Source organism: Toxorhynchites rutilus, chromosome 3 (genome assembly GCF_029784135.1).
Source record: "Toxorhynchites rutilus septentrionalis strain SRP chromosome 3, ASM2978413v1, whole genome shotgun sequence".
Lineage (NCBI taxonomy): Eukaryota > Metazoa > Arthropoda > Insecta > Diptera > Culicidae > Toxorhynchites > Toxorhynchites rutilus.
In genome coordinates, this window is record NC_073746.1 from 210,189,113 (window position 1) to 210,203,731 (window position 14,619).

General features: G+C 39.1%; 2 protein-coding genes and 1 pseudogene across 2 annotated transcripts; all 3 read left to right on the forward strand.

Annotated features, from left to right (window-relative positions):
• Positions 1–2,672: 2,672 nt before the first annotated feature.
• Positions 2,673–4,059, forward strand: LOC129775425 (S-adenosylmethionine mitochondrial carrier protein homolog). The gene is made up of 4 exons (XM_055780171.1): positions 2,673–2,823; positions 2,898–3,012; positions 3,064–3,746; positions 3,863–4,059. Exons 2-4 carry the CDS (start codon positions 2,953–2,955, stop codon positions 3,972–3,974), a joined length of 855 nt encoding a protein of 284 aa, XP_055636146.1. The 5' UTR covers positions 2,673–2,823; positions 2,898–2,952; the 3' UTR covers positions 3,975–4,059.
• A 7,845-nt stretch (positions 4,060–11,904) lies between these two features.
• Positions 11,905–11,985, forward strand: LOC129780777 (U4 spliceosomal RNA; annotated as a pseudogene).
• A 355-nt stretch (positions 11,986–12,340) lies between these two features.
• LOC129775423 (DALR anticodon-binding domain-containing protein 3) lies at positions 12,341–13,986 on the forward strand. The gene is made up of 5 exons (XM_055780169.1): positions 12,341–13,059; positions 13,120–13,301; positions 13,356–13,489; positions 13,551–13,718; positions 13,779–13,986. Exons 1-5 carry the CDS (start codon positions 12,491–12,493, stop codon positions 13,896–13,898), a joined length of 1,173 nt encoding a protein of 390 aa, XP_055636144.1. The 5' UTR covers positions 12,341–12,490; the 3' UTR covers positions 13,899–13,986.
• The last annotated feature ends 633 nt before the right edge of the window (positions 13,987–14,619 follow it).

The following is a 14,619-nucleotide window of genomic DNA, read 5'->3' on the forward strand; positions in this document are numbered from 1 at the left end:
TTTGAAATCGCATAAAATGTAAAAACTCGATTTTATATACCATTATCAAATTAAGTCGCAATTCGGTATAATAAACATCGATTTTATGATGTATATTGTCGTAAAATATAATTAATCGGCATCATATGCGTATATTACGCTGATGCAGTTTATGTGTCGTATAAGCGTATAATTTAAATCGATTCAGTACTGTAGTAAATCGTGTTGCATGCTGAAGAAAATCATGAAACAGTAATCATATTAGATCCTAATGAAGAACATATTACATCATATTGAAATGTCAATGAAATGCTGATGCACTCGAAAGTTTTAACCGCTGTTGAATTAATCTTCAGATAGCCGCGCGAGATAGCTGGTGGATGATAATCCAGACGATCGGAGTTCGAACCCACATCGGAGCAGTTTCCACCAAACATCAATCTGTGTCATTTTAAACATTCATATTCCACTCCCAACATAAGTCAATCAATCAATTATTTTTTCTACGAACATAAATACTCATATATAAAAATGGCGATTCGTGAGGTTATAATAAACATTTCACGAAAATATTTTGCGCCATTTGTTTTTTTTTCTATGTCTGTAATAAATCGTATATGTATGGCAAAAGTCGTATTTGGTGCTTTGACAATACCCAGCAAACATTAAATCAAGACGGGTCTATGGTACTAAGTGAGGCCGTTTCGTCACTAAGTTGGTTAGGGGAGCGGTATATGAAAACAGTACGGAAGAAAGCAGAAGGGGATTTTTTTCCTTGAAGTGTGAAAGAGACAGACTGATCACGAGCGAGCTTGGGCACAAGCGTATTGTGTTTTGTTTACAAACAAAACACAGTAGACTTCCAAGATGGCTGAAGAGTGGTTTTAGCAAGTTGGCCCACCTTAGGATATACTTCTACGCGCCTTGCATTAAATCGCATAACAAGCGTATATATAACATCATATGCCCTAAATTTTGGTTGGCATATAGTGCACCTAACTGGCATATGCATGCAAAAGTGGAGGCCATATTCATACATGGCAAATGCTTACCGAATTAGTTTGGATGAATATGCAACTTTGACCGACTATAATAGCGATTATGTTGAAATTGAATTGCGATCTAATATGAATATATTCATGAATTGTCAACGCACCTAATATGACTTTTGCCATACTCATATACGATTTATTACAGACATAGAAAAAAAAACAAATGGAGCAAAATATTTTCAACTTCAACTAGAGCGCTGACTGGCATCGTCTAAATCAAGGCGCCTAGAAGTATATACTAAGGTGGGCCAACTTGCTAGAACCACTCTTCAGCCATCTTGGAAGTCTACTGTGTTTTGTTTGTAAACAAAACACAATACGCTATTGCCGAAAGTCGCTCATGATCAGTCTGTCTCTTTCACGCTACAAGCAAATAATTCCCCTTCTACTTTCTTCCGTGCTGTTTTCATATACCGCTCCCCTAACCAACTTAGTGACGAAACGGCCTCACCTAGTACCATAGACCCGTCTTGGTCTAAATCAGCCTTAAAGGCCCATTTATACGTTGCTAGTAGCTGACTTGACAATGAGCAGCTACTGACCCGGTGGACTCGCTTGACAATTGGTTGACTCGCCTTGTCCGTTCACACAGTGTGAGCTGCTGGCGAGAAACTAGATACTACGGCACGGGTTTACCAGGGATGCCAGGCGACTTTTCAAATGTCCATCAAATAGTCAGAAACAGCAATCAGGTCCGAATTTGTCAAATGATTGGTCCAAAATCGACTTCTTTATTGGCAGTTTTCATCTTAGGTTTTCAGTTGAATGTATCATCACACAATTTTATAGCAAAACAAACGCTGATCGTGTTTAAAAATACATACTTTGTGCTGAATTTCTTTGAACTGAAGGTACTATCCGAAAAAGCAGAAAGAGAAAAGGATTCGGGCCAGGAATTAGATGCAAAGAAAAGGAGCAACAAATACAATATTGAAGGAACTCTACGATGAGGATCCCCGAGATTACAGAGCAGTGTTGATAATAACACCTGAACAAGTGAAAAAACTGTTGGATTTAATTGCTCCACGAATACAACGCCAAGATACAGTCATGAGGGATGCTGTACCTGCAAGAGTTAAATTAGAAATGACATTGATGTGCCTTTGTTTTGGAATATCGTTGGGATTGTTGTCGATATTTTTTAGAATCTCGAAAACATCCATAGCTCAGATAATTCCGAAAGGATGTGATGTTATAAATGGTAGTCTAAAAGATTTTTTTTTTTAATTTTATTTATTTTGTGAAATGAAAATGATAGTCGATTTGCAGGTGCAATAAATACGCTTCAAAAATTTTAATAATGAATGAAAATGTACTTTTTTAAATCGAATATGTATTCTGTTTCTTAGAACAATACTTTTTTTTGTAAGTTGTGATCTGATAATGATTCTATATTAGAGATTCTCAAGAAAACTATCTCAAAAAGAAAGCGTGCCCCGCCAGCGTGCAAAACGAAATAACAATTATTTCGTTTAGAAACTATGAGGGTTTTATTTGTTTTTCCAATAATTTTCAAGTCTATAAATATCTTCACATATTTTCAAATATCTTAAAAATAGAGACATTTCATTACATTTGGCATCACTGATTCGAACGCTAAATTCTGTTTTTGACGTTGTGAAGCATGCAAGTGCGAGTAAATTCAAAAAACTTTGAAGTAGCTCGCACGCCGGATCACACATGACAATAACTGGCATGATGTGTTCACACGGTGTGAGTAGCTGCACTGCAGTAACTGACTAGACCGACTCGTATGCTTACTCGCACCGTCTGAACCCGGCTTAAGAAAAAGGTAAACAATCCGAGACTGGTTTCTGTCAAAATGTAAATACAACATAACATTGCTCGTTTCATCTCTATTCGAAGGATAAAAGGATACATAAATCAATAAAGGAACTAAACAAAAACAGGAACTGGAATCATGGAGCTAGAAACCAAATCGTACTATTCTACATCATACGTGTATTGGTCATCATTAATTGTAACATGTATACTGAATCAGAAAATCAACTTTTAACAATGTTATTTTCAGTCGGGAGGTGTCGCCGGTTTGGTGGTGGACATCGTTCTGTTTCCAATCGATACGGTGAAAACTCGCTTACAAAGTGAACGTGGTTTCTTCCGAAGTGGTGGCTTCCGGGGCATATATAGAGGTTTAGCTCCAGCAGCAGCCGGTAGTGCACCCACGGCAGCTCTATTTTTCTGCACTTATGATGGGTTAAAGTCTTATCTCGGACGTTTTGCTACCGAAAGCCAACAACCATATGTGCACATGATTTCGGCCGCCAGTGCGGAAGTGGTTGCTTGCTTAATTCGCGTCCCAGTTGAAATTGCAAAACAACGGAGACAAGCTCTATCGCTGAAATACAATATGTCTTCGATGGAAATTCTAAGCCACGCCTTGCAGTCTGAAGGGATAAAACGTGGATTGTATCGGGGTTTTGGCACGACATTAATGCGTGAAGTACCATTTTCATTCATTCAATTTCCGTTGTGGGAATATTTCAAACGAAATTGGACTTCTGCAACGGGCGTCGCGTTAACACCTGTGTCAGTTGCAATATGTGGGGCGATTGCCGGAGGAATTGCTGCCGGTCTAACGACTCCACTTGACGTAGCGAAGACCAGGATAATGTTGGCCGATGAAAGCGGAGTAAGAAAATCTGGCGTGCTTGTCATTCTTCGTGGTATTTACAGAGAGCATGGGATTAAAGGGTATGTCAATGTTACAAAATTAAGAAACAAGCCGTTTGCTACCAGATGCATCAACTTTTTGATGTTTAGGAAAATGACTAATTCAGAAGAATTCCTAATTTCATCTTGTATTTCAGGGTGTTCGCCGGATTTTTACCACGTGTACTATGGATAACGCTTGGGGGAGCAATATTCTTTGGATTCTATGATTTGACTGTTGGCCTCTTAAATTCTGGTAATCGAAAATAGAAACTACGCATTTCAGACAGCTCTTATATTATATATTTCAATGTAAATCAACAAACTAAACAGAAATAACAAAATTATCACATAACGTTTGGTTGTAATCTTTTGGTATTAATTTACCTGATAGCAGCAAAATATTTCAAGTACATATAAGTATATGGCAAAGTGTTACTCATCAATACGCAGTTCCCATTAGGCATAAAGCTCGTTATTGGCGCTGTAGGTTTTGCTATTTATGCCCTTAAAATAGGGCTCATCTAAACGAAGTTTTCCTTTCAGCAGATATTCTGTCTCCATATCGTCATTTTCATCCAGATCTGACGAATCAAACGTGAAGCTGGGAACATACGAGTACTTGGAAAAAATCTTGTGTTTCTTTCTTGCCATGAGATAAACCTGCAAAAAAGAGTGACAAATAATAATAGATAACACAGATTACTCATATGAAAACACAAAAAAAACGAATAATTTTACCATCACAGACAGCAGCATTATTGTGATGAGAACCGCCAATGGAATGAACAAAAAATTGAGACTCTCTGAATTTCCTGGATAGTGTCTATTTTGATTTGGACCTTCCGGATTTGCTGATTCCAATTTAGTGTCTGTCGTTGTTCTCATCGTGGTTCCCAGAAACAAAGTTGTTTGATTAACGCTTAACATCCTTCTCTTGCCACCGGCGCTAGTTCTTGTTTACGGATCTTTTCAGCGGAAAGAATAAATTTCTTCAATGTTGCAACTTATGATGAGATTTTTTTTCATTTAATTGAAACAAGGTTGGAAAACCTACTCAGTAGAGTAATGGTATTTTTGTTGACACCAAAACTGTAATATCGCGGATTATGCATTAACATCTGCCACTCACTTTCAACTGAATTACATTGTGGAACAACCGATCTGCTAAAAATTTGGGAAAGCTATATCTGCTGCAGAAGTTTTATTTTATGGTGATCATAAACTGTCAGACAAAAACAATTCGCGTTGACGTCGAAATGGTGTCGACATCTAGATACGACATTAGTTTGCATGAGGCCAACTATTCTCTATCAGATTAGTCGGTTCTAAGACAGTTTTAATTTGTTAAAATTTGTATGAATTTTTTTTCTTTGCGTTATTTGCCTACTAGAAATACGTTGTTCTGACCTCAGTTTAAATTATTTTCTATGAATTTTCAGATATTCTCACCAAAACTTACCATTATAACATTATCTTTAGACACAGTTTTTGTGTGATATGTTTTCACTACATGCAAGCAAAAGTGATTTTCATTTACATAGAGTACTAAATTAATTTGGAAAAACTAATTTTCATTCATACTTTTGATGTTAAAAGCGTGTTCATTTCTTCTGCAAACCCATATTATCATGCCTACTCCCCCATTTCGTAATACGAAGCTCAATGCCGTCAACGCGGATTGGGTTTTGAAGAAAATAAAACAGTGAAAATACATTACACCTGAAGAAATAATTGTGAATTTAACTAATGTTTGGGTAAACAGTACACTCTTAGAAAAAAGTGGTATATATGACGATTTTTTTTGGTAAATACTACCAATGATAAGTCATTGGGCTTGATTCTTCTGCGCGAATGGAATGTGACAGCAATGAACTTCTTAAAGTCACATGACCCCAGGGGTTAGACATCAATTGAATATAGGCTACCCAAAATCAAAATCAATATGGCGTCATTTGTTTATCAACATATCATTTACGAGGATTGAAATCGAAAAATGCGCTGCTTTATTCTAACTGCATGAGCGATTTTCATATTTCGGTTTCACATGGAGGTGTTCACATTTAACATGGAGTTTATATGACAAATTAATAAAAAAAAAAATTATATCGCAGGGTGCCATCAGGAAAAGAAAAATTACTTCTTTTCCTTCACTCCCCAGAAAGAAAACCGAAACTTCCCAAGTTGGAATGAAAACTCGAATCGAACGTGCTGAGAATAGACCGAAGCAAGTACCTCCTGGTTTAAGCGGTTCTTCTACGCACCAGGGGTCCTCAGCACTTCCCGGAGCAGCACCCAACACGTCTGCTCCTTTTTCGCGGTCGAGGCAACAGCCACAATCTGGCTTGCTTGCGCTTTCTGACCTGGTGGACAACATTTTAAATGCTTTAAATATAAACGACCCTCTTAAAAGCATAGTATTATGTTTGCTTCCGATTGTGAGAACATTTTTGAAAGAAAAATGTGGTTTTTTGGCAGCGTTCATTTCCCTCGATGCCTGATTCAGTGCAAGAGGTCAAGGATTTGACCACTGTAATACAGTGGAATTGCAGAAGCATCATTCCTAAACTAGATCAGTTTAAATTTTTAGTTCACAGCTCTAACTGTGATGTATTTTCTCTCTGTGAAACATGGCTTTCTTCAGCCGATGAGCTGAATTTCCACGATTTCAACATTATTCGCCTCGATCGAAATGACTCGTTTGGTGGCGTACTATTGGGGATTAAAAAATGTCACTCCTTCTATAGAGTCACTCTCCCATCGATGACAGGCATTGAAGTTGTTGCTTGCCAGACACAAATCAATGGCAAAGACCTCTGCATTGCTTCGATATATATCCCTCCCAGAACTACGGTAGGCCGCCATCAGTTCTTTGATACTATCGAGGCAATGCCGGAGCCGCGGGTAATCTTAGGTGATTTTAACTCCCATGGAACAGCATGGGGATCACTCTACGATGACAACCGTGCCACTTTGATTTATGATCTGTGCGACAACTTCAAATTGACAGTTTTGAATACTGGGGAAGCAACCAGAATAGCCAACCCTCCTGCACGGGCAAGCATGCTAGACATATCTCTATGCTCTTCTTCGTTATCCCTGGATTGCATGTGGAAGGTAATCCAAGATCCCCACGGTAGTGATCACCTACCAATAATTTTATCGATCGCTAATGAATCGTGAGTCAGTCAATATTTCGTATGACCTCACGAAGAATATTGACTGGAGAACATTTGCGGAAATAATATCTGAAGCAATTGTTTCAATGCATGAACTTCCTCCACTCGAAGAGTATAACTTTATATCGAGTTTGATTTACGAAAGCGCACTTCAAGCTCAAAAGAAACGTGTACCGGCTACCACTTTCCGACGTCGTCCTCCATCACTTTGGTGGGACAAGGAGTGTTCAAAGGTCTACCTTGAAAAATCATCCGCTTTCAAAAAATTCAGGAAAACTGGATTAGTGGAATGGTTTCTAAAGTACCAAGCTCTAGAAGCCAAACTAAAAGGTTTGATTAAAGCAAAAAAGCGTGGATATTGGCGGAAGTTCGTCAATGGTTTGTCAAGGGAGACCGCTATGAGCACTCTTTGGAATACGGCTAGGAAAATGCGTGGCTGGAACCATACAAACGAAAGTGAGGAATACTCTGACCGTTGGATTTTTAACTTTGCAAGGAAGGTTTGCCCCGACACCGTTCCTGCACAAAACGTCGTACGCGACATTCCACTTCAAAACGATTATGAGAATTTTTCGATGGTGGAATTCTCAATTGCCCTTCTCTCATGTAACAATTCAGCTCCGGGGTCGGACAAGATTAAATTCAACTTGTTGAAGAATCTTCCCGACTTGGCAAAACAGCGTTTGCTGAACTTGTTCAACAAGTTTCTGGAGCTGAATATTGTCCCGCATGACTGGAGACAAGTGAGAGTGATAGCCATACGGAAACCCAACAAGCCGGCTTGCGATCACAACTCGTATAGGCCGATTGCAATGTTATCCTGTATTCGTAAATTGTTAGAGAAAATGATTCTACTTCGTTTGGACAAGTGGGTCGAAACAAACAATTTGCTGTCAAATACGCAGTTTGGCTTCCGCCGAGGTAGAGGGACAAATGATTGTCTCGCGCTGCTATCTTCTGAAATCCAAATCGCATTTGCTCGCAAAGAACAAATGGCTTCCGTTTTTCTCGATATCAAAGGGGCATTTGATTCAGTTTCCATGGAAATTCTCTCAGAGAAGCTTCATAATCGTGGACTTTCACCAATTCTTAACAATTTCCTGTACAATTTACTGTCAGAAAAGCACATGATTTTCTCTCATGGCAGCTCGAAATCTTCTCGTTACAGTTTTATGGGCCTACCACAAGGCTCCTGCCTAAGCCCCCTCTTGTACAGTTTTTACGTCAATGATATGGAATATTGTCTAACTAGAGACTGCACGCTGAGACAACTTGCAGACGATGGAGTTATTTCCATCACGGGTACTAATCCCGTCGTTCTGCAAAAGTCGTTGCAAGATACCCTGAACAATCTGTTCACGTGGGCCCTCAAGCTGGGTATCGAATTCTCTACGGAGAAAACTGAAATGGTCGTTTTTTCTAGGAAGCACGAACCCGCCCAATTCCAGCTTTACCTATCCGGCAAAACGATCCAACACTCTATGTTTTTCAAATACCTGGGTGTATATTTTGATTCTAAATGTAACTGGGGAAGACACATTGCGCATTTGAAACAGAAATGCCAGCAAAGAATCAATTTTCTCCAAACAATTACCGGAACATGGTGGGGTGCCCATCCAGGAGACCTCATTCAGTTGTACAAAACAACGATATTATCAGTGTTAGAATATGGCAGTTTTTGCTTCCGATCAGCTGCCAGGATTGATATTCTCAAGCTGGAGAGAATACAATATCGTTGCTTGCGTATAGCCATGGGGTGTTTGCATTCGACACATACGATGAGTCTCGAAGTTTTGGCAGGAGTACCCCCGCTTACTCTTCGGTTCACAGAATTATCCTACAGATTTCTCATCCGTTGCAAGATCATGAATCCATTGGTGATTGATAACTTCGAAAATCTACTCCAACTGACTCCTCAGTCAAGTTTTATGTCTATATACCATGAGTACCTTACCCACGACGTGCACCCTTCACCAGGCATCTCCAACCAAGTTTGCTTCCCATACTTCTGCAATTCCTCTGTCATTTTTGATCTGTCCATGCGACAAAAAATCCATGGAATCCCAGATCACCTACGCTCCGATTCTATTCCGCCGATATTTTTGGCAGAATATGGGAAAGTTGGATCTGATAAAATGTTCTTTACTGACGGTTCATTCATAAACGAGTCCACTGGCTTCGGCATCTTCAATGAAAATTCCAGTGCCTCTTTCAAACTCAAAGATCCTTGTTCCGTGTATGTCGCTGAACTGGGTGCGATATATTACGCATTAGGGATCATTGAAACATTGCCCATCGACCACTATTTTATTTTTTCAGACAGTCTCAGCTCAATAGAGGCAATCCGCTCAATGAAGGTTGATAAACGCTCATCTTATTTCCTAACTAGAATAAGACAACTATTGAGTGTTTTGGTCGAAAAATTATTCAAGATTACCTTAGTATGGGTTCCCTCTCATTGCTCGATTCCGGGGAATGAGAAAGCGGACTCGCTAGCTAAGGTGGGCGCTTTAGAAGGCACACTTTTTGAAAGGCAAATTGCTTATAATGAATTTTTCCACATTCCTCGTCAGTATACGCTCGTAAGTTGGCAGCGCATGTGGAGTGGTGATGAGTTCGGTCGTTGGTTACACACGATTATCCCTAAGGTCTCGACGAGGGCATGGTTCAAGGGATTGAATGTAGGTCGTGATTTCATTCGCGTGATATCTCGGCTTATGTCCAATCACTACAACCTAAACGCGCATCTCTATCGCATTGGGCTCGCAGCAAACAATCTTTGTGATTGTGGCGATGGCTACCACGACATCGAACATGTTGTCTGGTCGTGTATCCGGTTCCATGCTGCTCGCTCTCAGCTCTCTAGAGCACTGAGAGCACAAGGCAGACAATCGGATATCCCCGTCCGGGATATCTTAGGTAGCCGGGATCCTGATCTTCTGCTTCATCTATACCTGTTCCTCAGAAACGCCGATGTCAACGTTTAATGATGTTTCCTTCGTTGTGTCCCCGTTTCATATCCCTCCTATCCGATCGATAAACTTTTACTTAGTCGCGGCAATACATACACACACTCTTTACAGACACACGGGCCAAAGGTTGTGCAGTCCACCGATCATTCAACAAGAGCCAAAGGTTGTACCGCTCATGACAACTCTACACGAGCTGATGATTGCGCCGCCATTCTATCCTGGATTCCTCGAGTCGAGAAAGACGCACCACGCTAGATATGGGGTACAGACTAGGGGGGCGTTGCTGATTAATGGTCAGCTGCATCCCAATAGGAAGTATCCCGTGTCGGGCACACGTACAGAGCATCGAAGACTGCGACATACCAATTATGAGAACACTTGTAATACTAACCTCGAGTCAACCGCGAGTAATCGGTTACATATTACTAACATAGTCTAAGCAAACATTGTCAAAATATTGAACTCCCGGCCCCGTTAGGCTGACGCCATATGAGCCTTAATAAAATATATATTTTGGATAAAAAAAATGGAGTTTAAAGTTAGCCACTATTCGACTATATAACCGGACCGAGTTGTAAACAACAGTAATTGATTGAACCAAAATGTCAGTAAACCGCAGCAATATTGGGTACATTGGCAATATGAGGGATTTGACGTTTTAGTCGTACCCCTGCATGACCCAGGTCACCGTATCGCCGAAGGCGATTGACATGGCATGAGAGGTTCATTTTGTAGTAAAATACCTAATGAATGACAAATGGTGCAGTGTTCATTGGAATATATGTCAAAGCTTGTGTTTTTTGCAAAGGCTCTATGCATTCAATGTGTTATATGTATATATATTTTTTTGATTTTAAAAATTTCCATTCCTTGTTACAAGGAATATATATTTATTATCGGTAAGATATATTTATTATCGCATTTAAACAATTTTCATAAGCAAAATTTTATTCATAGACAACGAGCCGATAAAAATGATAAAGCTGGCAAGGATCTTGTAATGTTCGAAATTGCGTTGTTATCATCTGGATTCTCACTGGATGAGCCCGGTATCCACGCATCTCGCATCTATCGTATGGTCAAGCTGGGTTTTGGAATCGATGAGGACGAAGCTATGGGTACAGATGATACTCCAGCCGCAACCCAGCAAACATTAAATCGTATAATTTTGCACGTGCCAAATCTTACAAGAAATCCGAATAAATCACAATTGCATATAATATCAATCAAGGTATGTATCGTGTATATTTGAAATCGCATAAAATGTAAAAACTTGATTTTAAATACCATTATCAAATTAAGTCGCAATTCGGTAAAACATATTTATGATGCAGTTTGTGTGTCGTATAAGCGTATCATTTAAATCGATTCAGTACTGTAGTGAATCGTGTTGCATGCTGGAGAAAATCAGAAAACAGTGAGTCATATTAGATCCTAATAAAGAACATATTACATCATATTGAAATGTCAATGAAATGCTGATGCACTCGAAAGTTTTAACCGCTGTTGAATTAAATTTCAGATAGCCGCGCGAGATAGCTAGTGGATGATAATCCAGTCGACCGGAGTTCGAACCCACATCGGAGCAGTTTTCACCAAACATCAATCTGTGCTACTTCAAACATTCATATTCCACTCCCAACACAAGTCAATCAAATAATTATTATTTTTACAAAAATAAATACTTATATATAAAAATGGCGATTCGTGAGGCTATAATAAACGAAATAAACGAAAATATTTTGCGCCATTTGTTTTTTTCCATGTCTGTAATAAATCGTATATGAGTATGGCAAAAGTCGTATTTGGTGCTTTGACAATTCATGAATATATTCATATTAGATCGCAATTCAATTTCAACATAAACGCTATTATAGCTGGTCAAAGTTGCATATTCATCCAAACAAATTCGGTAAGCATTTGCCATGTATGTATATGGCCTCCACTTTTGCATGCATATGCCAGTTAGGCGCATTATATACCAACCAAATTTTAGGGCATATGATGTTATATATATACGCTTGTTATGCGATTTAATGTTTGCTGGGTAGCTTTGCGCAGTGGTGATAGCATAACCATTGAGGTTTATCCGAGGTGTGATTATTGCTAGTTGAAGACTTAAAATACCGAGGCAAAAGTCTTTTTTGATTACTAAGAACGAAAGGAAACAAGTGACACTGATAAAAAAGCGATCGAATGACACTGATACAAAAGCCCTACTTCTTTTGACGATCTTTCCGGCCAATAGGTGAAAATTTATGAAAATAATATCTCTCAACAATTCAGATACGCTATCATACTGAAATGTCTTCACATATTTCATAATGTCTTCACAAAATCAAATGTCTTCACAGTAAGTCAAATGTCTTCAAAATTAAGCATGTCTTCAAACCTGGCATCCCTGCCTCGAATTCAGTTCACAACCCGGCAAATTTTGCTCTATTGCTCCACCTGTCTATAATACATTGGTATCATCGTCGAGAAAATTAAACAATAACATTTGAAAATTGCTTACATGATTTCACTGTGTTTATTTTTTTCCTAAACGCTAAACTATTTATAAATTAAATCTGCAGAAAACTTGTTTCCTAACATACTTTTCAGAGTGCGAATACACAAATTATCAGTGTATACCATGGAAATATTGCAACAATTGCAGGTCGACATTAATCGTTACTTGCGAGATAAATTCAAACAAGAAGCGGCGTACTTCAAGTTCCAAAACAAACTACTGAAAGGAAACGGTGACATCGTGGCTAAGTTTGCTAATCGTTTAGAAGATCCAGAATATGGATTTCAGGATTCAAGCAATGACACAACGCAATGGGTTGTACCCGTTCAAAGTATGAAGCTTACCAGTATTTCGGTTACGTTCTTCATCAATCGGGAAAAGGCCTATCAGCAGTTCATAATGGGAGTCATTCTCAAAGGGTTTCCCTTAGCTGGAGCTAACGGCAAACAGATTTGTCTCAAGTGTGATACGGAAGAACTCAATCTGGAGCGTCACACGTTATCTGACTTTAGGATACTGTCCATTCATAAAGTTATACGCAATATACTAATGATTGATGGATACAATGTTTCGGATGCTGCCACACAAACAGTGAGAATTGGTCGAAATCCCTTCAAAAAGTCGGACAATAGCATAGATATTTTATGTGGTCCTGTTCTAACGAATGGATTAACAGCTGCTGAATATATAAGGTGATATGGGTAACATCCTGCCTGTTTTCTGTAACTGATCAGTACTGATTCCCGTTCTAGTAAGCGTTCTAATGATATGCAATTGATCGCGCAACATAAGTATGGTATCAGGGTGAAGGATAGTCAAAAGCTCAAAAGTCTAGTTGCAAGTCTGGGAAGATCAGCTGCTATAGTGGACATGCTTGAATCGAAAGCTTCCAGCCCAATAGATTTAAGGAAGGACAAAAATGCGTCTAGCAAAGGTAACAATGACCTTATTGTTAGAACGCGGTCAAACATATGATTTTCTTTCACAGGAGCCTCATTCATCCTATACAACTATGCCCGGCTTGCGATTCTATTCAGAACATTCGAAGAAAAGACACGGTCTGGGTACTATCCTGATTCCCCTGACCTTAGCCAAGTGGATTTCAGTTTACTGAGCGAAGAGGTGGAATACAGAAAATTTTATTCATTTTGAAACTGATTTCGTATATTTATATCTCTCATAGGATGAATGGCAATTATTTTGGGTGTATGTCGTGGGTTTTCCGAACATGTTGAAACAGGCTCTAGGTGGCGAACAATTAGCGCATTTATCACCTCACTTAGTTTTGAATTTTACGTCGGGGCTGGTGATATGTCTCAGTAGATACTATAGACGAGTTCGTATATTAACGGTAAGAACAAGCGGTTTCATTTGTTTTAAAGCAATGAAAATTACTTATCATATATTCTAGGAAAATCGTGATCATCTATTGCCAACCTTATTTGCAAGAATCGGTTTACTGAAATCGGTTTTTCAAGTGTTGTCTAAACTTCTGCATCTCCTGGACTTAGAAGCAATCGAACAGATGTAGCGAATATGATTACACACTAACTTATCGATTACTCAATTTGTGATATTTAAGATAATATGCAATAAAAACAATCCGAGCTCTTTAAAATTTAAAATCTTATATTTACTTGAAATAAGAAGTTGATTACAAGCATTGGGGAGTCCCTTCGTTATGAATTCCGTTGAAAAAAAAACATTGTTCAGACTTATATTCGCATTGCGAACTCATGTTGCATTGAACTAATTTAAAAACTGCATCGAATTACATATGCTTTGCGCAAGGCGTTTCGGCGTGTTCACGTAGGGGCTCAGAAAATGAACGAGTCGCGTTCGCCTATTGCTTCTGGGGGCGGAGATGCTGCCTCGGTTTTTATGAGGATCGGGTTCTCTTCACTGCTGGGCAGTTTCGATATCTTTGGACGTTTTGTTGGCCCAGAGGAACGTTGACCCAGCATTTGCAACCGAGCCTCCTTTGCAGGAACCCCAGAGTCAACCAGACTCTTCAGCTTCCTCCTCGGAGTCTCTGCAACACTGGCTCGAACGGCATCAATATTCTCGTCGAAACGTCTTGGTCGTTCTCTGGACCGATGACTGGCATTACCAACACTACCAGACGATATAAATTTGGCATATAATCGACGTATAGTGTTGTCTCCAGGCGATGTTTTAACTTTATTTTTATTTTTCCACGCACGTTTAGTTAACACAATTGAGAAGTTATTTTGAATGTACAGCTGAACAAT